This window comes from Salmo salar, chromosome 05 (genome assembly GCF_965601325.2).
Source record: "Salmo salar chromosome 05, fSalSal1, whole genome shotgun sequence".
NCBI lineage: Eukaryota > Metazoa > Chordata > Actinopteri > Salmoniformes > Salmonidae > Salmo > Salmo salar.
In genome coordinates, this window is record NC_138295.1 from 28,425,105 (window position 1) to 28,450,086 (window position 24,982).

A 24,982-nucleotide genomic window follows, 5' to 3' on the forward strand; every position below is an offset into this window, starting at 1 on the left:
AGACAGGTGAAACAGATCAGGGTGTGACAGGATACAAAGTATATTGAAAGTGTAACCGATGTGAAATGGCTAGTTAGTTAGCGGTGATGCGCGCTAATAGCGTTTCAATCGGTGACGTCACTCGCTCTGAGACCTGAAGTGGTTGTTCCCCTTGTGTTTCAAAGGCATGGCTATTGTGGCGCGATGGGTAACAATGCTTCGTGGGTGTCAGTTGTTGATGTGTGCAAGGGTCCCTGGTTCGAGCACGGGTTGGGTCGAAGAGAGGGATGGAACCTATACTGTCCTGACCAGTATAGGGGTTATTTGTGATTGTAGTTTGGTCAGGACGTGGCAGAGGGTATTTGTTTTATGTGGTTCGGGGTGGTGGTTTGTTTAGACGGGTGTTTCATTTATTATTTCCTGGTTTTGGGTTATGTTCTATGTTTTTGTATTTCTATGTTCTTTCTAGTTTAGTCTTTTCTATGTTAGATAATTGGGTGTTGGGACTCTCAATTGAAGGCAGGTGTTTGTAGTTGCCTTTGATTGAGAGTCCTATATATAGGGATGTGTTTTGTTTGTTTATTGTGGGTAGTTGTTTTAGCACTGCTGTTATGTGTATAGCCTGCGAAACTGTTTCCTGTCGTCGTTTCTTTGTTTATTGTTTTTCCGTGTTCACAGTTTAATAAATAATAATGATGCGCACGCAACCTGCTGCGCCTTGGTCCTCTCTTCACGAAGACAGCCGTTACAGTTACAAAAGCATAGCTTCTAACATGTGTGGTTCCTGAGTTAAACAATTTATATCCCATCATGCTTAGGGTCATGCATAAAAATGTCCAGTTGCCTATTATTTTTGCTACCATGGCTAGAAGAAGAGATCTCAGTGACTTTGAAAGAGGGGTCTCAAAGAAGAATAAGGGGGTTTAAAGTTTGTGTGTGTGTCAGTCACCAGATCTCAACCCAATTGAACACTTATGGGAGATTCTGGAGCAGCACCTGAGACAGCGTTTTCCACCAACATCAACAAAACACCAAATTATGGAATTTCTCATGGATGAACGGTGTCGCATCCCTCCAATAGAGTTCAGATATGTGTACAATCTGGTGGTCAAATGACCTAAAAAAGGCACTTTATGTTGGGGTTTCCTTTATTTTGGCAGTTACCTGTATATACAGTTGAAGTCGGAAGTTTACATACACCTTAGCCAAATACATTCAAACTCAGTTTTTCACAATTCCAGACATTTAATCATAGTAAAAATTCTCTGTCTTAGGTCAGTTAGGATCACCACTTTATTTTAAGAATGTGAAATGTCAGAATAATAGTAGAGAGAATGATTTATTTAAGCTTTTATTTCTTTCATCACATTCCCAGTGGGTCAGAAGTTTACAGACAACCAATGAGTATTTGGTAGCATTGCCTTCAAATTGTGGTCAAACGTTTCGGGAAGCCTTCCACAAGCTTCCCACAATAAATTGGGTGAATTTTGGCCCATTCCTTCTGACAGAGCTGGTGTAACGGAGTCAGGTTTGTAGGCCTCCATGCTCGCACACGCTTTTCCAGTTCTGCCCACAAATTTTATATGGGATTGAGGTCAGGGCTTTGTGATGGCCACTCCAATACCTTGACTGTGTTGTCCTTAAGCTATTTTGCCACAACATTGGAAGTATACTTGGGGTCATTGTTCATTTGGAACACCCATTTGCGACCAAGCTTTAACTTCCTGACTGATGTCTTGAGATGTTGCTTCAATATATCCACATCATTTTCCTTCCTCATGATGCGAATTATTTTGTGAAGAGCACCAGTCCCTCCTGCAGCAAAGCACCCCCACAACATGATGCTGCCACCCCCGTGCTTCACGGTTGGGATGGTGTTCAAGCCTGCCCCTTTTTCCTCCAAACATAATGGCCAAACAGTTCTATTTTTTTTCCATCAGACCAGAGGACATTTCTCCAAAAAGTACGATCTTTGTCCCCATGTGCAGTTGCAAACTGTAGTCTGGCTTTTTTATGGTGGTTTTGGAGCAGTGGATTCTTCCTTGCTGAGCGGCTTTTCAGGTTATGTCAATATAGGACTCGTTTTACTGTGGATATAGATACTTGTGTACCTGTTTCCTCCAGCATCTTCACAAGGTTCTTTGCTGTTGTTCGGGATTGATTTGCACTTTTCACACCAAAGTACATGGCTGATTTGTTTTGATTTTCCCATAATGTCAAGCAAAGAGGCACTGAGTTTGAAGGTAGGCCTTGAAATACATCCACAGGTACACCTCTAATTGACTCAAATTATGTCAATTAGCCTATCAGAAGATTCTAAAGCCATGACATAATTTTCTGGAATTTTCCAAGATGTTTAAAGGCACAGTCAACTTAGTCTATGTAAACATCTGACCCACTGGAATTGTGATACAGTGAATTATAAGTGAAATAATCTGTCTTTAAACAATTGTTGGAAAAATTACTTGTGTCATGCACAAACTAGATGTCCTAACCGACTTGCCAAAACTATAGTTCGTTAACAAGAAATGTGTGGATTGGTTGAACAACGTTTTAATGACTCCAACCCAAGTGTATGTAAACTTCCGACTTCAACTGTGTATGTACGTATGTATGTATGCAATGTATGTATTTCCCACACAGGCAAAAGTACTCCAGTATATCTCTCCTCAACCAACTACCATTCTAACACCAGATGTCCCTCTTTCACTAAGTCAGGACCAAGCTAAGACCAGCAGCAGTCTGTTTCTGACCCACTCAAGGGTAAATACACAAAAATCACTAATAATGAAATTAATAACTCTTATTTTTTATGAGTATAATGGTTAATTAATCCATCTTTCCTAGAAAGATGTGTATTCTGGTGTTCTCCATACAATAAATATGTGTTAAGTATGTAACGCGTGTCGAGGACCAAGACTCAACAGGGAAGTGTATACTCATCTTCTCTTTTTAATATATAAGAAGGAGAAACAAAATAAACACGTATACAATTAACAGAAACGACACTAACCGTTCTGTCAACTACCCACAACCCACAATACAAACACACCCCTAATTATAGGACTTTCAATCAAAGGCAACGATAGACAGCTGCCTCCAACTGAAGGCCCCAACACCAATTAGCTAAACATAGAAATACAAACGACTAGACTAAACTAACATAGAACAATAACCAAAACCCTGGCCTAATAAATCAAATACCCCTCTACCTGGACACATACACAAAACCACCCTAAACCACATAAAACAAATACCCCCTGCCACATCCTGACCAAACTAAACACTAACAAATAACACCTTTACAGGTCAGAACGTGACAAAGTAACCATTTCTATACCTTTTAGATTACAGGTGGAGCTCATTCAAGGCAACTTATCTTATATTACATAAATATATATATATATATATATATATATATATCAAAAAAATAAAGGGAACACTTAAACAACACATCCTAGATCTGAATGAAAGAAATAAGAAATAATCTTATTAAATACTTTTTTCTTTACATAGTTGAATGTGCTGACAACAAAATCACACAAAAATAATCAATGGAAATCCAATGTATCAACCCATGGAGGTCTGGATTTGGAGTCACACTCAAAATTAAAGTGGAAAACCACACTACAGGCTGATCCAACTTTGATGTAATGTCCTTAAAACAAGTCAAAATGAGGCTCAGTAGGAGGCTCAGTGTGGCCTCCACATGCCTATATGACCTCCCTACAACGCCTGGGCATGCTCCTGATGAGGTGGCGGATGGTCTCCTGAGGGATCTCCTCTCAGACCTGGACTAAAGCATCCACCAACTCCTGGACAGTCTGTGGTGCAATGTGGCGTTGGTGGATGGAGCGAGACATGATGTCCCAGATGTGCTCAATTGGATTCAGGTCTGGGGAACGGGTGGGCCAGTCCATAGCATCAATGCCTTCCTCTTGCAGGAACTGCTGACACACTCCAGCCACATGAGGTCTAGCATTGTCTTGCATTAGGAGGAACCCAGGGCCAACCGCACCAGCATATGGCCTCACAAGGGGTCTGAGGATCTCATCTCGGTACCTAATGGCAGTCAGGCTACCTCTGGCGAGCACATGGAGGGCTGTGCGGCCCCCCAAAGAAATGCCACCCCACACGATGACTGACCCACCGCCAAACCGGTCATGCTGGAGGATGTTGCAGGCAGCAGAACGTTCTCCACGGCGTCTCCAGACTCTGTCACGTCTGTCACATGTGCTCAGTGTGAACGTGCTTTCATCTGTGAAGAGCACAGGGCGCCAGTGGCGAATTTGCCAATCTTGGTGTTCTCTGGCAAATGCCAAACGTCCTGCACGGTGTTGGGCTGTAAGCACAACCCCCACCTGTGGACGTCGGGCCCTCATACCACCCTCATGGAGTCTGTTTCTGACCGTTTGAGCAGACACATGCACATTTGTGGCCTGCTGGAGGTCATTTTGCAGGGCTCTGGCAGTGCTTCTCCTGCTCCTCCTTGCACAAAGGCGGAGGTAGCGGTCCTGCTGCTGGGTTGTTGCCCTCCTACGGCCTCCTCCACGTCTCCTGATGTACTGGCCTGTCTCCTGGTAGCGCCTCCATGCTCTGGACACTACGCTGACAGACACAGCAAACCTTCTTTCCACAACTCGCATTGATGTGCCATCCTGGATGAGCTGCACTACCTGAGCCACTTGTGTGGGTTGTAGACTCCGTCTCATGCTACCACTAGAGTGAAAGCACCGCCAGCATTCAAAAGTGACCAAAACATCAGCCAGGAAGCATAGGAACTGAGAAGTGGTCTGTGGTCCCCACCTGCAGAACCAGTCCTTTATTGGGGGTGTCTTGCTAATTGCCTATAATTTCCACCTGTTGTCTATTCCATTTGCACAACAGCATGTGAAATGTATTGTCAATCAGTGTTGCTTCCTAAGTGGACAGTTTTATTTCACAGAAGTGTGATTGACTTGGAGTTACATTGTGTTGTTTAAGTGTTCCCTTTATTTTTTTGAACAGTGTATATATATTCATCTGGTACGTCACAGAAGAAAGTCTTACTGTAAAATATCATATTGCAGTGCGTAATATGCTTGATATACTATAAATACAAACTGTCACGTCCTGACCATAGTAAGTTGTTATTTTCTATGGTAGAGTAGGTCAGGGCGTGACAGGGGGTGTTTGTCTGTTTTTGTATTTCTATGTTCAGTTTCTAGTTTTGTATTTCTATGTTGGTGTTGTTTGGGTTGATCTCCAATTGAAGGCAGCTGATCCTCGTTACCTCTAATTGGAGGTCATATTTATGTTGATGTTTGTCCCACCTGTGTTTGTGGGTGATTATATTTTGAGTAGTGTGTTTTCTCTCTGCGTCACGGTTTGTTGTTTTTGTGTGGCAAGTATTAATGTATTGCATTTCAGATTCACGTTAAATAAAATATGTGGAACTACAAACACGCTGCATTTTGGTCCGATCCTTTTGACAGCCGTGACAGAATCACCCACCAAAAATGGACCAAGCAGCGTGCCCAGGAGGAGCAGGGATCCTGGGCCAGGGAAAGGAGAGAATGGAGGACGTCCTGGACATGGGAGGAGGTAATGGCAGGGGACAAGACCCTGTCATGGAAGCAGGTGGAGACAGCGAGGGAGGAACGGCGACATTACGAGGAGCTAGCCCAACGAAGGAAGCACGAGAGGCATCGGCACACGGGAAGTTTGGCAGAGTCAGGATGAAGACCTGAGCCAACTCCCTGTGCTTACTGTGGGGAGTGAGTGACGGGGAAAGCACCGTGTTATGCGATGATGCGCACTGTGTCGTCAGGGCTCATTCACAGGCCGGTGTGATCTGTGCCCGCGCCCTGCATTAGTCGAGCTAGGTTGAGCTAGGTTGAGCAGTGTGCCTCCACGGCCCAGTATATCCTGTGCCTGCCCCATGCATCAGGCCTCCAGTGCGCCTGCCCAGTCCGGGGTGTCCTGTTCCTGGTCCTGTTCCTGCTCCCCGCACTCGCCCTGAGGTGCATGTTACTAGTCTGGCGCCTCCTATACCAGCCCCACGCATCAGGCCTCCAGTGCGCCTGCCCAGTCCGGGGTGTCCTGTTCCTGCTCCCCGCACTCGCCCTGAGGTGTTACTAGTCTGGCGCCTCCTATGCCAGCCCCACGCATCAGGCCTCCAGTGCGCCTGCCCAGTCCGGGGTGTCCTGTTCCTGCTCCCCGCACTCGCCCTGAGGTGTTACTAGTCTGGCGCCTCCTATGCCAGCCCCACGCATCAGGCCTCCAGTGCGCCTGCCCAGTCCGGGGTGTTCTGTTCCTGCTCCCCGCACTCGCCCTGAGGTGCGTGTTACTAGTCTGGCGCCTCCTATGCCAGCCCCACGCATCAGGCCTCCAGCGACACTCCTCAGTCCAGAGCCTCCAGTGACACTCCTCAGTCCAGAGCCTCCAGCGACACTCCTCAGTCCAGAGCCTCCAGCGACACTCCTCAGTCCAGAGCCTCCAGCGACACTCCTCAGTCCAGAGCCTCCAGCGACACTCCTCAGTCCAGAGCCTCCAGTGACGCTCACAAGTACGGAGCCTCCAGCGATGCTCCCAGCCCGGAGTCTTCGATGGCGGTCTGCAGCCCGGAGTCTTCAGCGGCGGTCTGCAGCCCAGAGTCTTCAGCGGCGGTCTGCATCCCAGAGCCTCTAGCAATGATCTACAGTCCGGTTCTTTCGACGACGATCCACGGTCAGGTGGTAAAGAAACAGAGGGATCAGTTGGTGGGGTGGGGGTTACGCCCCGAACCCGAGCCACCTCCATGGGGGGAGGCGCTAGATAAGAAGGTTCTGGGTACTGCATATGAGCCGCCATAGACATTAGTCGCCCACCCTACCCTCCCTTTGTGTTTTGTTGTTGGGGGGGTTGTTGTTTGGGGGGGTTTGTTTTTGGGGTTTTAAAAAATATATATATTTTTAGGTGCGGTCGGAGTCCGCACCTTTGGGGGAGGTACTGTCACGTCCTGACCATAGTAAGTTGTTATTTTCTATGGTAGAGTAGGTCAGGGCGTGACAGGGGGTGTTTGTCTGTTTTTGTATTTCTATGTTCAGTTTCTAGTTTTGTATTTCTATGTTGGTGTTATTTGGGTTGATCTCCAATTGGAGGCAGCTGATCCTTGTGACCTCTAATTGGAGGTCATATTTATGTTGATGTTTGTCCCACCTGTGTTTGTGGGTGATTATATTTTGAGCAGTGTGTTTTCTCTCTGCGTCATGGTTTGTTGTTTTTGTGTTTCAAGTATTAGTGTATTGCATTTCAGTTTCACGTTAAATAAAATATGTGAAACTACGAACACGCTGCATTTTGGTCCGATCCTTTGACAGCCGTAACACAAACGTATGTGGAGACCCATTCAAATTAGTGGATTCGGCTATTTCAGCCACACCCGTTGCTGACAGGTGTATAACATGCGAGCACACAGCCATGCAATCTCCAAAGACAAATATTGGCAGTAGAATGGCCCGTATTGAAGATCTCAGTGACTTTCAACGTGGCTTTCAATAGGATGACACCTTTCCAACAAGTCAGTTCATCAAATATCGGGCCTGCTAGAGATGCCCGGGTCAACTGTAAGTGCTGTTATTGTGAAATGGAAACGTCTAGGAGCAACAACGGCTCAGCTGCGAAGTGGTAGGCCACACAAGCTCACAGCATGGGACTGCAGAGTGCTGAAGCGCATAGCGCGTAAAAATCGTCTGTCCTCGGTTGCAACACTACCGAGTTCCAAACTGCTTCTAGAGGCAATGTCAGCACTGTTCGTCAGGAGTTTCATGAAATGGGTTTCCATGGCCGAGCAGCCGCACCCAAGCCTAATATCACCAGGCGCAATGCCAAGCGTCGGGTGGAGTGGTGTAAAGCTCTCCGCCATTTGACTCCGCAACAGTGGAAACGCGTTCTCTGGCGTAATGAATCACGCTTCACCATCTGGTAGTCCGACTGACGAATCTGGGTTTGGTGGATGCCAGGAGAACGCTACCTGTGCCAATTCATAGTGCCAACTGTAAAGTTTGGTGGAGGAGGAATAATGATGTGGGGCTGCTATTTATGGTTCAGGCTAGGCCTCTTCGTTCCAGTGAAGGGAAATCTTTACGCTACAGCATTCAATGCCATTCTTCCCACGCCACCCCAGTCACACCCCACCCCCTCCACTCCGGTCCCCTCCATGAGGAGATAAATCACGCCCCAGACTACAGCTTGCACCCTTGTGTCACTCGGAGATCCCTCACACAACTCTTAGGAAAAGGCCCAGCCTAGTGTCAGCACGGGTAGGGCTAGTGTCATAACAGTGAGGGTTAGAAGAGCGGTAAGGGAGGAGAAAACAGTGGGGGGAGTGTGTGTGCGGGAGGGAGGTCTGGGCTAGGTAGACTGGGTTGATGAATGCTGTGGGTGTGTGTTAGGGGGGTTCAGGGCTGGGTAGACAGTGTTGATGAAGGCTGTGGGTGTGTGTTAGGGTGGGTCAGGGCTGGGTGAACTGGGGTGATGAAGGCTGTGGGTGTGTGTTAAGGGGGGTCAGGGATGAGAAGTCTGGGGTGATGAAGACTGGGTGTGTGAGGGTTTCCAGGGGATCGGGTAAGGGGAAACCTCCCCGCCAAGTGTGCTAGCCGATTAGTGTCTGTGTCCCCAAGGCTGATTTCTATCCTCCCTGTCCTGGCTTGCGTGACCTAGTCAGCCCGTGAAATCCTCCACTAATCTGGCCTTACTGTCCTCCCCTCCCCCTTCTCCCATCCTAACGATAGGTCACCTGTAAGCACTTCTTATGCATGCGGGACTTTGGGACTATTCATATTTTCTCCTCTCTACAAAAGATGAGGTGAATTTATTTCAACCTTTCTACTTGAGTTCCGATGTCTTTACCTCTCCTCTTTCTCCTGACCTTGTGGTGTGATCGTCGTGTTTGGTTGATTTGGTGAACCATGCATCTTCTTCTCTACGCCCATGTCTTCCTGTGCTGCTTCAGTGTGGCCCATTCCTTCTGTCCTTCCCAGTGTACCTGTGTCTACCATGGACGGAGTGATGGAACGGGGACCAGGTATTTGCCATGTTTCTTATAGGAGGTTGTCTTTACACATTTTATTATAGTTGAATCTGGACCATTTTCCACAGATATACAGTATCATTATCTTTATTTAAATTATCCATGTATTTTGTATTAGTATTAGAACCTCCTGTCCCTCATAGTATTAGAACCTACTGTCCTCTTAGTATTATAACCACCCGTCCCTCATAGTATTATAACCCCCTGTCCCTCTTAGTAGTATAACCTCCTGTCTCTCTTAGTATTATAACCCCCTGTCCCTCTTAGTATTATAACCCCCTGTCTCTCTTAGTATTATAACCACCCGTCCCTCATAGTATTATAACCCCCTGTCCCTCATAGTATTATAACTCCCGTCCCTCTTAGTAGTATAACCTCCTGTCTCTCTTAGTATTATAACCCCCTGTCCCTCTTAGTATTATAACCCGCTGTCACTCTTAGGATTAGAACCTACTGTCCTCTTAGTATTATAACCCCCTGTCCCTCTTAGTATTATAACCCCTTGTCCCTCTTAGTATTAGAACCTCCTGTCCCACTTAGTATTATAACCACCTGTCCACTTAGAATTAGAACCACCTGTCCTTCTTAGTATTATAACCACATTTCCCTCTTAGTATTATAACCCCCCGTCCCTCTTAGTACTATAACCCCCTGTCCCTCTTAGTATTATAACCCCCTGTACCTCTTAGTATTAGAACCCCCTGTACCTCTTAGTATTATAACCCCCTGTCCCTCTTAGTATTATAAACCCCTGTCCCTCTTAGTATTATAACCCCCTGTACCTCTTAGTATTATAACCCCCCGTCCCTCTTAGTATTATAACCCCCTGTCCCTCTTAGTATTATAACCCCCTGTCCTTCTTAGTATTAGAACCCCCTGTACCTCTTAGTATTATAACCCCCTGTCCCTCTTAGTATTATAACCCCCGTCCCTCTTAGTATTATAACCCCCTGTACCTCTTAGTATTATAACCTCCCATCCTTCTTAGTATTATATCCCCCTGTCCCTCTTAGTATTATAACCCCCTGTCCCTCTTAGTATTATATCTCCCTGTCCCTCTTACTATTATAACCTCCTGTCCCTCTTAGTATTAGAACCTCCTGTCCCTCTTAGTATTAGAACCTCCTGTCCCTCTTAGTATTAGAACCTCCTGTCCCTCTTAGTATTAGAACCTCCTGTCCCTCTTAGTATTAGAACCCCCTGTCCCTCTCAGTATTAGAACCTCCTGTCCCACTTAGTATTATAACCCCCTGTCCCTCTTAGTATTATAACCCCCTGTACCTCTTAATATTATAACCCCCTGTCCCTCTTAATATTATAACCCCCTGTCCCTCTTAATATTATAACCCCCTGTCCCTCTTAGTATTAGAACCTCCTGTCCCACTTAGTATTATACCCCCCGTCCCTCTTACTATTAGAACTGTCACGTCCTGGCCAGTATAAGGGTTAATTGGTATTGTAGTTTGGTCAGGACGTGGCAGAGGGTATTTGTTTTATGTGGTTCAGGGTGGTGTTTTTGTAGTAAGGGCATTTGATTTAGTATTCCGGGGTTTTTGGGCACTGTTTGAGATTCACGTATTTCTATGTTGATCTAGTTAGTTGTATGTCTATGTTTGGTTAATTGGGGTGGACTTCCAATTGAAGGCAGCTGTGTGGTGTTGCCTTTGATTGGAAGTCCTATATTAGTTGGGTGTGTTTGTCTGTTTAATTGTGGGAGATTGTTCCGTGTTCCGTGTTTAGTGTGTGTAAACCTAACAGGACTGTCAGTGTATCGTGCGTTCGTTTTTGTTATTTGGTATGTTCGTTTTGGAATTTATTAAAAATTCAAAATGAACCATCTCAACTCTTTCAACTCAACGCTGCATTTTGGTCATCTTTTTCCGACGATGATTTCGCCATATCGTCCACCGACGAAGAAATCCCTGACAAGAACCTCCTGTCCCACTGTAACGATCGTCGTAATGAGTGGACCAAGGTGCAGCGGGAAAATGTATACTCATCTTCTTTAATTGTGAAAAGAAGGAAAAACAAACAAAACACGTATACAAACACAACGAACGACACTAACAGTCCTATCAGGTGCATAGACACTAAATAGGAGACAACTACCCACAATTCCCATTACCAAAACACCCCTTTACATAGGACCTTCAATCAGAGGCAACGATGAACAGCTGCCTCCAATTGAAGGCCAAATCAATAAACTAAACAGAACTAGAACATAGAAATATACTAACATAGAACATAAACCAAAACCCAAAACCCCGGAACACTCTAATCAAACACCCCTCTACAAAACACATAGCCCAACAAACCCCGAAACACTCTAAACAAATATCCCCTGCCACGTCCTAACTAATATAACAAATAACCCCTTTACTGGTCAGGATGTGACAGTACCCCCCCCAAAGGTGCAGATCCCGGATGCACCTCACACAAAAAACACAAAAATAACCCCCCCCCCCAAAAAAAAAATAATCCCAACTAAAGGGAGGGAAGGGAGGGTGGCCACCGTCACCGACGGTTCTTGTGCTACACCCCCCCCAACCCACCTACTATGGAGGTGGCTCAGTTTCCGGCCTTACTCCCCAACCTAACCTGTCCACCCCCGCTAAATATTTATTAATTGTTACCCTTCACGAAGTCTCTGGGCTATGGCGCATCGCTGAAGACCTCGGGCTGATGTGCGTTGCTGGAGACCTCAGGCTGATGCGCGTCGCTGGAGACCTCGGGCTGAAGGGCAACTCTGGCTGCGCCGATTCCGAACTGTAGGGCGACTCTCGCTGCGCCGATTCTGGACTGTAGGGCGACTCTCGCTGCGCCGATTCCGGACTGTAGGGCGACTCTCGCTGCGCCCATTCCGGACTGTAGGGCGACTCTCGCTGCGCCCATTCCGGACTGTAGGGCGACTCTCGCTGCGCCGATTCCGGACTGTAGGGCGACTCTCGCTGCGCCGATTCCGGACTGTAGGGCGACTCTCGCTGCGCCGATTCCGGACTGTAAGGTGACTCTCGCTGCGTCGATTCCGGACTGTAGAGCAACTCTCGCTGCGTCGATTACGGATTGTAGGGTGACTCTCGCTGCGCCAATTCCGGACTGTGGGCCATCTCTCTCGGCTCCGGACTGTGGGCCGTCTCTCTCGGCTCCGGACTGTGGGCTGTCTCTCTACGGGGTGCTGTCGCCGGACACTCTGGACGGGGCACTGTCACCGAACACTCTGGACGGGGCACTGTTGTCGAACACTCTGGACGGGGCACTGTCGTCGAACACTCTGGACGGGGCACTGTCGTCGAACACCCTGGACGGGGCACTGTCGTCGAACACCCTGGACGGGGCATTGTCGTCGAACACCCTGGACGGGGCACTGTCGTCGAACACTCTGGACGGGGCACTGTCGTCGAACACTCTGGACGGGGCACTGTTGTCGAACACTCTGGACGGGGCACTGTCGTCGAACACTCTGGACGGGGCACTGTCGTCGAACACTCTGGACGGGGCACTGTTGCCGGAAGCTCTGGACGAGGCACTGTTGCCGGAAGCTCTGGACGAGGCACTGTCATCGGAAGCTCTGGACAGGTACTGCGCACTGAAGGCCTGATGCGTGGGGCTGGCTTAGGATGCGCCAGACTAGGGACATGCACCATAGGGCTAGTGCGAGGAGCTGGAGCAGGACGAGCTGGACTGGGCTGACGCACTGGAGGCCTGGTGCATGGGGCTGGTAGAAGAGGTACCAGACTGGAGACACGCACCCCAAGGCTAGTGCGAGGAGCGGAAACAGGACGTACTAGACTGGGCTGATGCACTGGAGGCCTGGTGCGTAGTGCTGGCTTTGGACACGCCAGACTGGAGACACGCACCTCAGAGCTAGTGCGAGGAGCGGGAACTGGATACACCGGGCCATGAGTAGGCACTGGAGGTCTGGAGCGTACCTCCTGCACAACCCGTCCTGGCTGGATGGTAATAGCAGCCCTGCACGAGCAGGGCGAACTGGGCTGTGCAGAGGCCTGATGGTTGCCGTGCGTAGAGCAGGTGTAGGGTAGCCTGGGCCTAGGAGGCGCACCGGTGGCCAAATGCGCTGCGCAGGCATCCTCCTTCCAGGCTGGATACTCACTCTAGCACGGCACTTGCGAGGGGCTGGGATCGCTCGCACCGGACTGTGCATGCGCATGGGCGAGATCGAGCGCACTTCCGCATACTCCGGCACTCTCCACTCCATACACTCCCCATAATAAGCACGGGGAGTTGGCTTAGGTCTACTGCCTGCCCTAGCCAAACTACCCGTGTGCCCCCCCAAAAAAATGTATTGGGGCTGCCTCTCCGGCTTCCTTGCCAGCCGTGTTCCCCTGTAGCGTTCCCGGTCTTCTTTAGCCTCTCTTATCTCCGCTCTCCTGGCTGCCTCCAACTGTTCCCATGAGAGGTGATCCCTTCCGGCCAGGATCTCTTCCCAACTGTAGGATCCCTTGCCGTCCAGGATGTCCTCCCATTTCCAGTCCTCTTGCTGCTCCTTCCTCCGCTGCTTGGTCCGTTTGTGGTGGGTAGTTCTGTAACGATCGTCGTAATGAGTGGACCAAGGTGCAGCGGGAAAATGTATACTCATCTTCTTTAATTGTGAAAAGAAGGAAAAACAAACAAAACACGTATACAAAAACAACGAACGACACTAACAGTCCTATCAGGTGCATAGACACTAAACAGGAGACAACTACCCACAATTCCCATTACCAAAACATCCCTATACATAGGACCTTCAATCAGAGGCAACGAGGAACAGCTGCCTCCAATTGAAGGCCAAATCAATAAACTAAACATAGAACTAGAAAGACTAGACTAGAACATAGAAATATACTAACATAGAACATAAGCCAAAACCCCGGAACACTGTAATCAAACACCCCTCTACAAAACACATAGCCCAACAAACCCCGAAACACTCTAAACAAATATCCCCTGCCACGTCCTGACCAAACTAATATAACAAATAACCCCTTTACTGGTCAGGATGTGACACCCACTTAGTATTATAACCCCCGTCCCTCTTACTATTGGAACCTCCTGTCCCTCTTAGTATTATAACCCCCTGTCCCTCTTTGTTTTGTATTCCCCCGTCCCTCTTAGTATTATAACTCCCTGTCCCTCTTAGTATTATAACCTCCTGTCCCTCTTAGTATTATAACCCCCTGTCCCTCTTAGTATTATAACCCCCTGTCCCTCTTAGTATTATAACCCCCTGTACCTCTTAGTATTATAACCACCTGTCCCTCTTAGTATTATAACCCCCTGTCCCTCTTAGTATTATAACCCCCTGTCCCTCTTAGTATTATAACCCCCGTCCCTCTTAGTATTATAACCCCCTGTCCCTCTTAGTATTTGAACCTCCTGTCCCTCTTAGTATTATAACCCCCTGTCCCTCTTAGTATTATAACCCCCTGTCCCTCTTAGTATTATAACCCCCTGTCCCTCTTAGTATTATAACCCCCTGTCCCTTTTAGTATTATAACCCCCTGTCCCTCTTAGTATTTGAACCTCCTGTCCCTCAAAGTATTTGAACCTCCTGTCCCTCTTAGTATTATAACCCCCTGTCCCTCTTAGTATTATAACCCCCTGTCCCTTTTAGTATTATAACCCCCTGTCCCTCTTAGTATTTGAACCTCCTGTCCCTCTTAGTATTTGAACCTCCTGTCCCTCTTAGTATTTGAACCTCCTGTCCCTCTTAGTATTATAACCCCCTGTCCCTCTTAGTATTATAACTCCCTGTCCCTCTTATTATTATAACCTCCCCCTCTTAGTATTATAACTCCCTGTCCCTCTTAGTATTAGAACCTCCTCTCCCTCTTAGTATTATAACCCCCTGTCCCTCTTAGTATTATAACCCCCTGTCCCTCTTAGTATTATAACCCCCTGTCCCTCTTAGTATTATAACCTCCTGTCCTTCTTAGTATTATAACCCCCTGTCCCTCTTAGTATTAGAACCTCCTGTCCCTCTTAGTATTAGAACCTTGTGTCAGACCTCTTAGACTTTGAATCATGAGTTCAATAGAGGAGCACTTTTTCTCAATACCTATCCCATGTTTAGGATGACTGCGTCTCAAGATTTGGGAACAGAGTATGGAGTCGTGAAAAGTATCATAGAACAACTTTTCTTAACTCCCATAAGTTTTTAAGGCATGAATTGTGGAGATGGAAACACAAAGTGCAGAGCTCTTCAATCCTGGTCCGTTTTCTAGGCTTTTGTCCCAGCCCAGCATTAACACACATGACTCAAGCTATTAAGGGCTAGATGATCAGATGAATCAGGTGGTTTAGAAGGCTACTGGGCCGGAACAACACCCTGTGGTTCTCAAGAACAAGAACTGAAGAACCTTCCAACCCCTTCTGAATGGTAATCAGTGATCTGACTAGACTGGATAGGTGAAAGCTATGTAATGGAACTCTAGCTTTGACCTGTCCAGAAGAGTAATAACTCCATGAAAGGGAGAAGGAAAGATTATTTTTTATATATATATTTAAACTGAGCCCATGTATTCTGTTCCTCTCAGATCTGTGCTGTGTAATGACCCAGACATGTCCGACATCCCCGTAAATGTCCCTGTGGATACGGTCAAACTGCGGGTAGAGAAGACAGGCGTGAGGCGCATCCCCACCGAGGCCTTCTACTACCTGAACGACCTGCGCTACCTGTGGATCACCTACAACTCTATCTCCTCTGTGGACGCCGCCGCCTTCTACAACCTCAAGGTCCTCCACGAACTGCGGCTGGACGGGAACCTGATCTCCACCTTCCCCTGGGAGTCCCTAAAGGAGATGCCTAGTCTGAGGACGCTGGATCTTCACAACAACCGCTTGACCAGCATGGCCATGGAGGCTATCCCGTACCTGGTCAACATCACCTACCTGGATATCTCCAGCAACAAGTTGACCACTCTGTCTTCGGACCTCGTGGATATCTGGTCGCCGTTCAACGGAATGCCCGTCTCCTCCAGCCTGTCCCAGAAAGTGGTGCTCGGTAAGAGAACTGATAATGAAGTGTGAGTGGGTGATGTGGGGATGAGGGTTTCAGGTTAGGACTTTGGGCAGGGGTGCACAACCCTCCACCCTCAAGAGCTACAGATGTAGGATCTTATTTTGATCACCCTGATGCTTATTTGATCACCCTGCATTGCAGATTTCCTGCAATGCAAACTTGTAGTGTATTTGAGGTTTAAAAAGGGTTCTGAAGTTTGTAATTTTCCATTAGAAATTTCTGACTTGATTTTTCTTTACAAAAAAATGATTTACCCCTACAAAATCTCCATTAATAATAATTCACATAACAATTTACATTTCCTGTTGCTGCAGAATTATTTTCCTGCTGTAGCAAATTGGCTCAAATTAAGATCCTACATCTGTACTGATTTTGCAGGCTTTTGCCCTGACTACAACATGTGCTTCTACTGATCAGCTACTCTTCAGGAGGACACACCTGAGATTAGCTGACCCACGTGTTAGAGCAGGGCTGGAGCAAAACCCTGAACGCCCAGTGGCTCTCCAGGAGGTGGGTTGGCCACCCCTGCAGTAAAGCAGTGTTCGGTGATAACAGAACATGGCACTGGTCTGCGTAGGAGTGTATCGAGTTTTGGGTTGTTACGTAGCCCGTAAAGGGCGTTTGCTGAACCTCCCTACGAACATTAGGAAGTTGTACAAACATGAAATCCATGGCAATTGTTATGACAACACCTCAACGTGATGTCACTTTTTGTCTGGCACCTGGACTGTAACGCAATGTGTTTACTTAGTGACGGTTACGTTTAACCCAAAGGTATATTTCCATCTTCACATTGAGGTTCCAAACCTATTTGGGCTACTCTTTATTTGGAAACTCTATCTATAGATGCTCAACAAACTATCAATAGACTATCACCTACACGTCCACAACGCTTGGACTTCTATGTGCTGTAGCTGCAGGTTACCAGGTCAACCTATTTTAGATCCACCTCATAAGCAGCAGGGAGTTAAAGTTATCATGCAATGATAGTCCCTTTCTAAACTTTGGCTTTGAGAAATCTAATTAGTTATTTTCCCATGCTTTGATTTGTACAAACATGCCATGTATTTTGGGCTTCACACTGAATCTCACAGAATGTATGAAGGTGTAAGCAGGCCCTCAGATGTATGTACCCAGGTTTTCATTGGCATGCCAAATGCTGAATAGAACGCTGATGTACAAACTGACATATACAGTACATTGTAGAGAGCATTCGGATACAAGACAAATAAATAATTACATCAATAAATAAACCGGGACTTGTTAAGGGACATTTCTCAAACAAATCACATGTACAATGTTCTTTATCAATGAAGTATAGAATTGATTATAAGTGAAGATTGTCCATCTTAAAGTAAATACTCTCTCTTTCACTCTGTCTGAGAACTAGCTTGAAGAGTGAGATAATGTTAATGGGATGTTAAGGACCAGCTAGCTTATCCATGCTGAAAAAGCTTGTTCTATTCATTGGTTTACTGGAAGGAGAAACAAGATTAGCCTATCCCTAAGGAAGACACATAACGTCCCATGTACAGAATATAGACTCTTCCCGTACCATCACATGATAGAATTAAACAAAAACGCATGAGGGGGTGTGGCATACGGCCAATATACCACGGCTATCGGCTGTTGTTATGGATACAGCCCTTAGCCGTGGTATATTGGCCATACATCACAAACCCCCAAGGTGTCTTTTTGCTATTATAAACTGGAGGTTCTGTCAGCCAATCAGCATTCGATCTGCAGTTCAAACAATAACAAAGTGTACACCCCGCCATGGTTTTGGTAAAAGCTGAGGAATGGGGCTGGAGAAATGTCAACACTCTCAAATTCATAGACAGAGCTATGGATGGAAAGACTGACCATCCATGATGTCACAATATAGTTTTAACCATGTTGAGGCAATACAGTGTTTGTTTAAAATTAAAGTGTTTACAAACTATTGAGCAAAAAAAGCTTATATTTGGGGGTTTTATGGGGTAAGACAGTTGAACTAAGCTCATGGAGTATTTCTAAGTAAAATTATTCTAGAATCAATGGGTATACTGTACATCATTCATTGAAAAGTGCAAAAATGTAACAACTACAGAATTCCCCTTTAAAAGAACAGGATACAACACTTTTGTATTTTGGGAAGAAAGTCAACACCAGGTTTAGAGTTTGCGTTTGGGTTGTCCCCAGTTAAGTACAACTAATCTGGTTTAGCATAAGGGGTTTCCACAATACACATGCACTTCCACATGCGTGTGTGTATGTGTTTGTGTGTGTGTGTTTGTGTGTGAGTGTGTGTGTATGTGTGTGAGCGTGCATGTGAGTGAATGAGTGAGTGAGAGAGAGAGAGAGAGAGAGGGAGAGGGAGAGAGAGCGAGAGAGAGAGAGATTGTATATGTGTTTGAGTCTGTGTTTGTACAGTAGCTGTGTTTCTGTTAGCTTGTGTGTCTGTGTGTGTGTTCTGGGGAAGCGTCTCTACCCTCCTTTCACACACATGTAACATGCTAGTAACATGTCTGACCCTCGGTCTGGGAAATCCCATTATTAGGGTAATAGAAGGATGGCTCAGTTGTAACTCTACTGTATCCATGCCTAGAATTTTTTTTTTTAAACTAGGCAAGTCAGTTAAGAACAAATTCTTATTTGCAATGATGGTCTACACCAGCCAAACCCGGAAGACACTGGGCCAATTGTGCGCTGCCCTATGGGACTCCCAATCACGGCCGGTTGTGATACACCGTGGATTCGAACTAGGGTGTCTGTAGTGACACCTCTAGCACTGGGATGCAGTGGCTTAGACCTCTGCGCCACTCACCACTGAATGAGAACACTAAGTTACACATGCTAGCTGTACAGAACTGTACAAAAAATTAACTGTGTATAGTTTTTTTTTCTATAATTTTGGCTGGACAATAGATGAACATGGAATTCATAGCATAGTATGCAGTCAAGGCTTTTGTTGACTTTAGATAAGTACAAGATGTGCAAAGAAGAGAACAAATCATGTTAGAGGTATACGTCAACTAAAATACAAAATATGGAGGTAGGACTTTAAAAATAACTTCATGTAATAAAGCATTTATAATGGATCAGTAAATAGTTTATTCATCATTTATTAACAATGGTGGGAAAAGTACTAAATTGTCATACATAAAAGTAAAGATACCTTTATAGAAAATGACTCAAGTAAAAGTGAAAGTCACCAGGTTTTAAATGTACCTAAGTGCATTGGTGGAAAAAGTACTAAATTGTCATAGTTGAGTAATATTAAGTTCAAGTAAATGCTATACATCAAAATCCTTATATTATTAAGCAAACCAGATGGCAGGATTTTATTTTTAAAAAAATGTTTATTTACGGACAGCCAGGGGCACACTCCAACACTCAGATATAATTTACAAATGCAGTATTTGCATTTAGTGAGTCTGCCAGATCAGAGGCAGTAGGGATGACAGCACATTATATTGATAGGTGCATGAATTGGACCATGTTTCTGTTCTGCCTGAGAATTTGAAATGTAGTGAGTACTTTTGGGTATCAGAGAAAATGTATGGGAGTAAAATGTACATTACGTCTTTAGGAATGTAGTGGAGTAAAAGTAAAAGTTGTCAAAAATATAAATAGTAAAGTCAAGTACAGATACCCTAATACTACAGATACCCTAATACTAATGTATTTTTATTGAAGTACTTTACACCACTGTTTATTCATCTTTACTCCCACATTTGTAAACGTCAGTAACCTAGTTATTCACACATTTACAAACAACTATCAAAGTGTTTAATAATGATTCATAAGATAATTTATGACATGTTAAATATAGGTCCTTATAAACCATTTATTAACAATTTACCAGTCTTTTGTGTGTTCTATTTATACTTTATAAATACTTAATACATTTTTTGAGTGACCAGTGTAATTTCTCACAAAAAGACGGACATGCCATTGGTTGTTTAGCAACAAAATGCGTGTGCAACTATAGGGCAGACAGACACCCTTTTTTTTGCCATGCGAAAAGCCTTAACTAATGATTGTTTATAAGGGACATTATTAAACGTGTTATGAATGGAGTAATGATTAGTAAATTATGAATACACTTTTTACTAATCCATTCTAAATGATTTGTTACATGGAGTTATAATAAAGTGCTACCGTTTGTATAATTTGCGTATCAGCTAGGAGAGACTGGAATCCACTCTTTGAGTTTGTTTACATTCGCAGCCACATTACTATTAGCATTGATAATTGTTAGCATGTTCGTCATCTCTGAACCACTGCACATTCCTAACCTTTTTACAAACATTCATGTACATTATATTTAGCATAACTATCACAAACATTTCCTCTCTTGTCCCCTCCAGGTCTTCAGGACAACCCGTGGATCTGCGACTGCAGGATCTCCAAGCTGATCGAGCTCTCCAAAATGTCTGACACATCAGTAGTACTAATGGATAAGTTCCTGTCTTGCAGTGGGCCTGAGAACCTGGCCGGGGTTATGTTCCAAAGGGCGGAGCTGGACCAATGTCTCAAGCCGTCTGTCATGATGTCAGCCACCAAGATTACTGCCTCGTTGGGCAGCAATGTGCTTCTGCGCTGTGATGCCACGGGTTACCCCACACCTACCCTAATCTGGACCACTTCAGATGGCTTACCTGTCAACAACACAGGTATCAACAGTGAGACATTTTATTATAAGAAAAGGCATACAGTGTCTTATTCAACATGGTTATCAAAAATAGTTTTAGATTTCAAAATTGATTTGATAGGATTTGCTTTTACTCTACAGTTGATCTTTGTGTTTTATTTAACGAAAGTCTACATCTTGGTGATTATTAAGTCTTGGCATTTTCATGATCTACCTACAGTGGTCCAGGAGTCTCCGGGTGAAGGTGTCCGATGGTCCATCATCAGCCTAAATGGGATCTCGTACAAAGACGATGGGGAGTACAGCTGCAAGGCTAAGAACTTCGCCGGTAATGCAGAGGCTGCCATCAGCCTGTCTGTGGCAGGTTATGTCACTACAACCATGCCCCCACAGAGGCTCAATGGAGAGGCTGGAGGGAATAGCCCATCCACAACGTCCTCTGCTCCGGCAACTGACTTCCCCAACTCCCCTAGCACCCTGATCACCACCACCACCCCAGCCATGACCACACTGCCACCCGTTCCCACCAAGAAGAAAGTCATGCCCAGCAATGTGCAGCAGAAAGCCCCACCCAAACCATCCAAGATCCAGCAAGGCAGCGACAGGATGCTGGCGGCGGATCAGAGCAAAAAGAAGGACGCTTCCAAGTCTGTCCAAGATCTCGAGATCGTGGAGGAAACGGCGGACAGCGCGGTTCTACTCTGGACCGCCGATGGTTTGCCGAGCGATGCCCCTCTCACCGTTGTGTACTCTACTTACGACGATGAGGATGACTCCAAAAGGACAATGGATACCGATGCCGGGAGTGGCAAGGTCCTCCTTGAAGGCTTAACTTCTGGAATGAGGTACCAGGTTTGTCTGGTTGCCAAGGGAAGTGCGGCAGGGATAGACCCTTGCATCAACTTCTTCACCCTGGACATTGTTGAGGACGATGCCGAGAACCAGCTGTTAATGATCATCAGCGGCATTGCCTGCGCCGTGGCTTTACCTGTCATCGGTCTGCTGGTCTACAAGATCCTCTCACTCTACTGCCAGAGCAGTGTGCCAGGTTTGGACGACGAGCTGTCTAAAGACACGTATGTGAAGTTCGAGACGCTGTCGATGAAGCAGAGGACCTTGAACGCTAATCCCAGTGAATTGTGGGCCCACAGGCAGACCGAGGAGTCCCAAGAGAGGATGCTCCTCTTCTCCAGGTCCAGCATTGACTCACACATGACATACAGGAGTGACAGTTCCAGGTCAGAATTTCTGTGCTAGCACTAGATGAAGACTCTACATAACATCACTGATTGTTGAAGCCTTCATTTCTTCTTTTTTTTAATCACACTTTGAGATTTGGTTTGTCTCAATACCAGTATCGCAAAATTCAGAAGTATCATGGCAAGAAAGAAAACGTTTTAATTTCTTGAGGAAACAGCCCTAATGCTGGAAACAAACAGCATCATGACAACTCAATTTTATGATTGCTGTCTTTGCAGCTCAGCACTTACCTTTATTCTCAGTTTAATGCAATTTTCCATAATACCATAATGAAATCATCTGCCACAGTGTTCACTATGTCTTGCTTTTTTGTCACTATACACCACACCAGGTTTATTAAACAGATAAGACATTCATTGATCTCAATATGGTATAAATAGACATGCCGACTATCCTAGTCCAACAACACGTTGATTTAAACTGCTAGCAATGGTTCACTCAAAAGTCAAACCTTCAAGCTAATTGTTGCCTTACTTTTCAAAAAAGTTTTCTCGAACCCTAGTATATTAGAGGATTTGACCTGCCCTACATACAATGCAACAGTTTCTGTGTAATGTATTGTTTTTACTTGTACATACAATGGTATTATATTCTTCTTTTTAATAAAACAAATCTTTGTGTATTTCATGTCCTCATATTTCGTATAAGCATTTGGGTATATATGGCGGTGTTGGTCAATGTGAAGTACCCCTTACAGTGCTGTCATTAGCTCTCTGTACAACAACTCAAATATTATCTATGATATTTCCCAATGTGATCATCTCTGGTCTTTAGCCATGAGGAATAGGATTCTGTGCCTTTTCCTCACTTGAGCAACAGGTGTATATACACTACCGTTCAAAAGTTAGGGGTCACTTTTCATGTCTTGTTTTCCATGAAAACATACATGAAAAAAGTTGCAAAATGAATAGCAAATATAGTCAAGACGTTGACAAGGTTATAAATAATGATTTTTAATTGAAATAATAATTGTGTCCTTCAAACTTTGCTTTCGTTAAAGAATCCTCCATTTGCAGCAATTACAGCCTCGCAGACCTTTGGCATTCTAGTTGTCAATTTGTTGAGGTAATCTGAAGAGATTTCACTCCATGCTTCCTGAAGCACCTCCCACAAGTTGGATTGGCTTGATGGGCACTTCTTACGTACTGCTGCTCCCACAACAGCTCAATAGGGTTGAGATCCGGTGACTGCGCTGGCCACTCCATTATAGACAGAATACCAGCTGACTGCTTCTTCCCTAAATAGTTCTTGCATAGTTTGGAGCTGTGCTTTAGATCATTGGCCTGTTGTAGGAGGAAATTGGCTCCAATTAAGCACCGTCCGCAGGGTATGGCATGGCGTTGCAAAATGGAGTGATAGCCTTCCTTCTTCAAGATCCCTTTTACCCTGTACAAATCTCCTACTTTACCACCACCAAAGCATCCTCAGACAATCACATTGCCTCCTCCATGCTTGACAGATGGCGTCAAGCACTCCTCCAGCATCTTTTCCTTTTTTCTGCATCTCACGAATGTTCTTCTTTGTGATTCGATCGCCTCAAACTTAGATTCTTCTGTCCATAACATTTTTTTCCAATCTTCCTCTATCCAGTGTCTGTGTTCTTTTGCCCATCTTAATCTTTTCTTTTTATTGGCCAGTCTGAGATATGGATTTTTCTTTGCATCCAAGAGTCGCCTCTTCACTGTTGACGTTGAGAATGGTGTTTTGCGGGTACTATTTAATGAAGCTGCCAGTTGAGGACTTGTGAGGCTTCTGTTTCTCAAACTAGACACTCCAATATACTTGTCCTCTTGCTCAGTTGTGCACCAGAGCCTCCCACACCTCTTTCTATTCTGGTTAGAGCTAGTTTGCTCTGTTCTGTGAAGGGAGTAGTAGACAGCATTGTATGAGATCTTCAGTTTCTTGGCAATTTCTTGCATGGAATAGCCTTCATTTCTCAGAAAAATAATAGATTGACGAGTTTCAGAAGAAAGTTCTTTGTTTCTGGCCATTTTGAGCCTGTAATCGAACCAACAAATGCTGATGCTCCAGATACTCAACTAGTCTAAAGAAGGCCAGTTTTATTGCTTCTTTAATTAGGACAACAGTTTTCAGCTTTGCTAACATAATTGCAAAAGGGTTTTCTAATGAACAATTAGACTTTTAAAATGCTAAACTTGGATTAGCTAACACAACGTGCCATTAGAACACAGGAGTGATGTTTGCTGATAATGGGCCCCTGTACACCTATGTAGATATTCCATTAAAAATCAGCTGTTTCCAGCTACAATAGTCATTTACAACATTATCAATGTCTACACTGTATTTGTGATCAATTTTATGTTATTTTAATGGACAAAAATGTGCTTTCTTTAAGAAACAAGGACCTTTCTAAGTGACCCCAAACTTTTGAACGGTAGTGTATTTCTCAACATTACAACCCTTCCTCTGCCTTCTCTGTCGATCCCACCCTGATCTCCACTTCCACTGTCTCACAGTTGTTACTTAGTGATTATGTGGATGTCTGTGTATCCACCAACATGCATGTGACTGTGTATTTGATCATGTACATTTCAGAATGTATCCGCTATGATCCATGGGTGTTCCTCTCCGATCCTTTAGCCCCACTGGCTGGCTGCACAGTGAGAGAGCGGGACCATAATCAATGGGTCAAGGCCTAATGTGTGCCTGAAAAGGCGTTGCCGTAAATCCTGATAACATGTGTGGAGCTGGAAAGCCATTCCCATGGATACCCTGGCCTATGCCACCCGCTGCACGTGTCTGGGCGCTACCCGTCATACCAGCTATTTTATTAACATGACAACACCCAAGTTGTTTGACTAACAGATGGGATGAGTTAGTGGGACCTGCTAGTCTTGAACCCCCCTGAACACTTTACTGTGTTATTACTTCTGCATTCTTGAAGGATCCGTGTAACATATAATATTTATAGTTAAACAGTAGTTATAGTAACACAGTAATAAGAACCCTAGTTCATTTGTTACCATGTCCCACATACATACTTAAAAATCTTAGGTAGATGATTAATGTATGA

The 24,982-nt window shown here is 45.1% G+C and overlaps 1 protein-coding gene across 1 annotated transcript; it reads left to right on the top strand.

Annotated features, from left to right (window-relative positions):
• The first annotated feature begins 8,835 nt into the window (after positions 1-8,835).
• On the top strand, positions 8,836-22,044 carry lrit3a (info leucine-rich repeat, immunoglobulin-like and transmembrane domains 3a). The gene is made up of 4 exons (XM_014199307.3): positions 8,836-9,025; positions 15,568-16,034; positions 20,405-20,710; positions 20,909-22,044. Exons 1-4 carry the CDS (start codon positions 8,910-8,912, stop codon positions 21,943-21,945), a joined length of 1,926 nt encoding a protein of 641 aa, XP_014054782.1. The 5' UTR covers positions 8,836-8,909; the 3' UTR covers positions 21,946-22,044.
• The last annotated feature ends 2,938 nt before the right edge of the window (positions 22,045-24,982 follow it).

Coding starts and splice junctions, on each gene's coding strand:
- lrit3a (XM_014199307.3), top strand. CDS start 8,910: ATGCATCTTCTTCTCTACGCCCATGTCTTCCTGTGCTGCTTCAGTGTG. Junction 16,035..20,404: donor GTCCCAGAAAGTGGTGCTCG/GTAAGAGAACTG, acceptor TGTCCCCTCCAG/GTCTTCAGGACAACCCGTGG. Junction 20,711..20,908: donor CTTACCTGTCAACAACACAG/GTATCAACAGTG, acceptor ATCTACCTACAG/TGGTCCAGGAGTCTCCGGGT.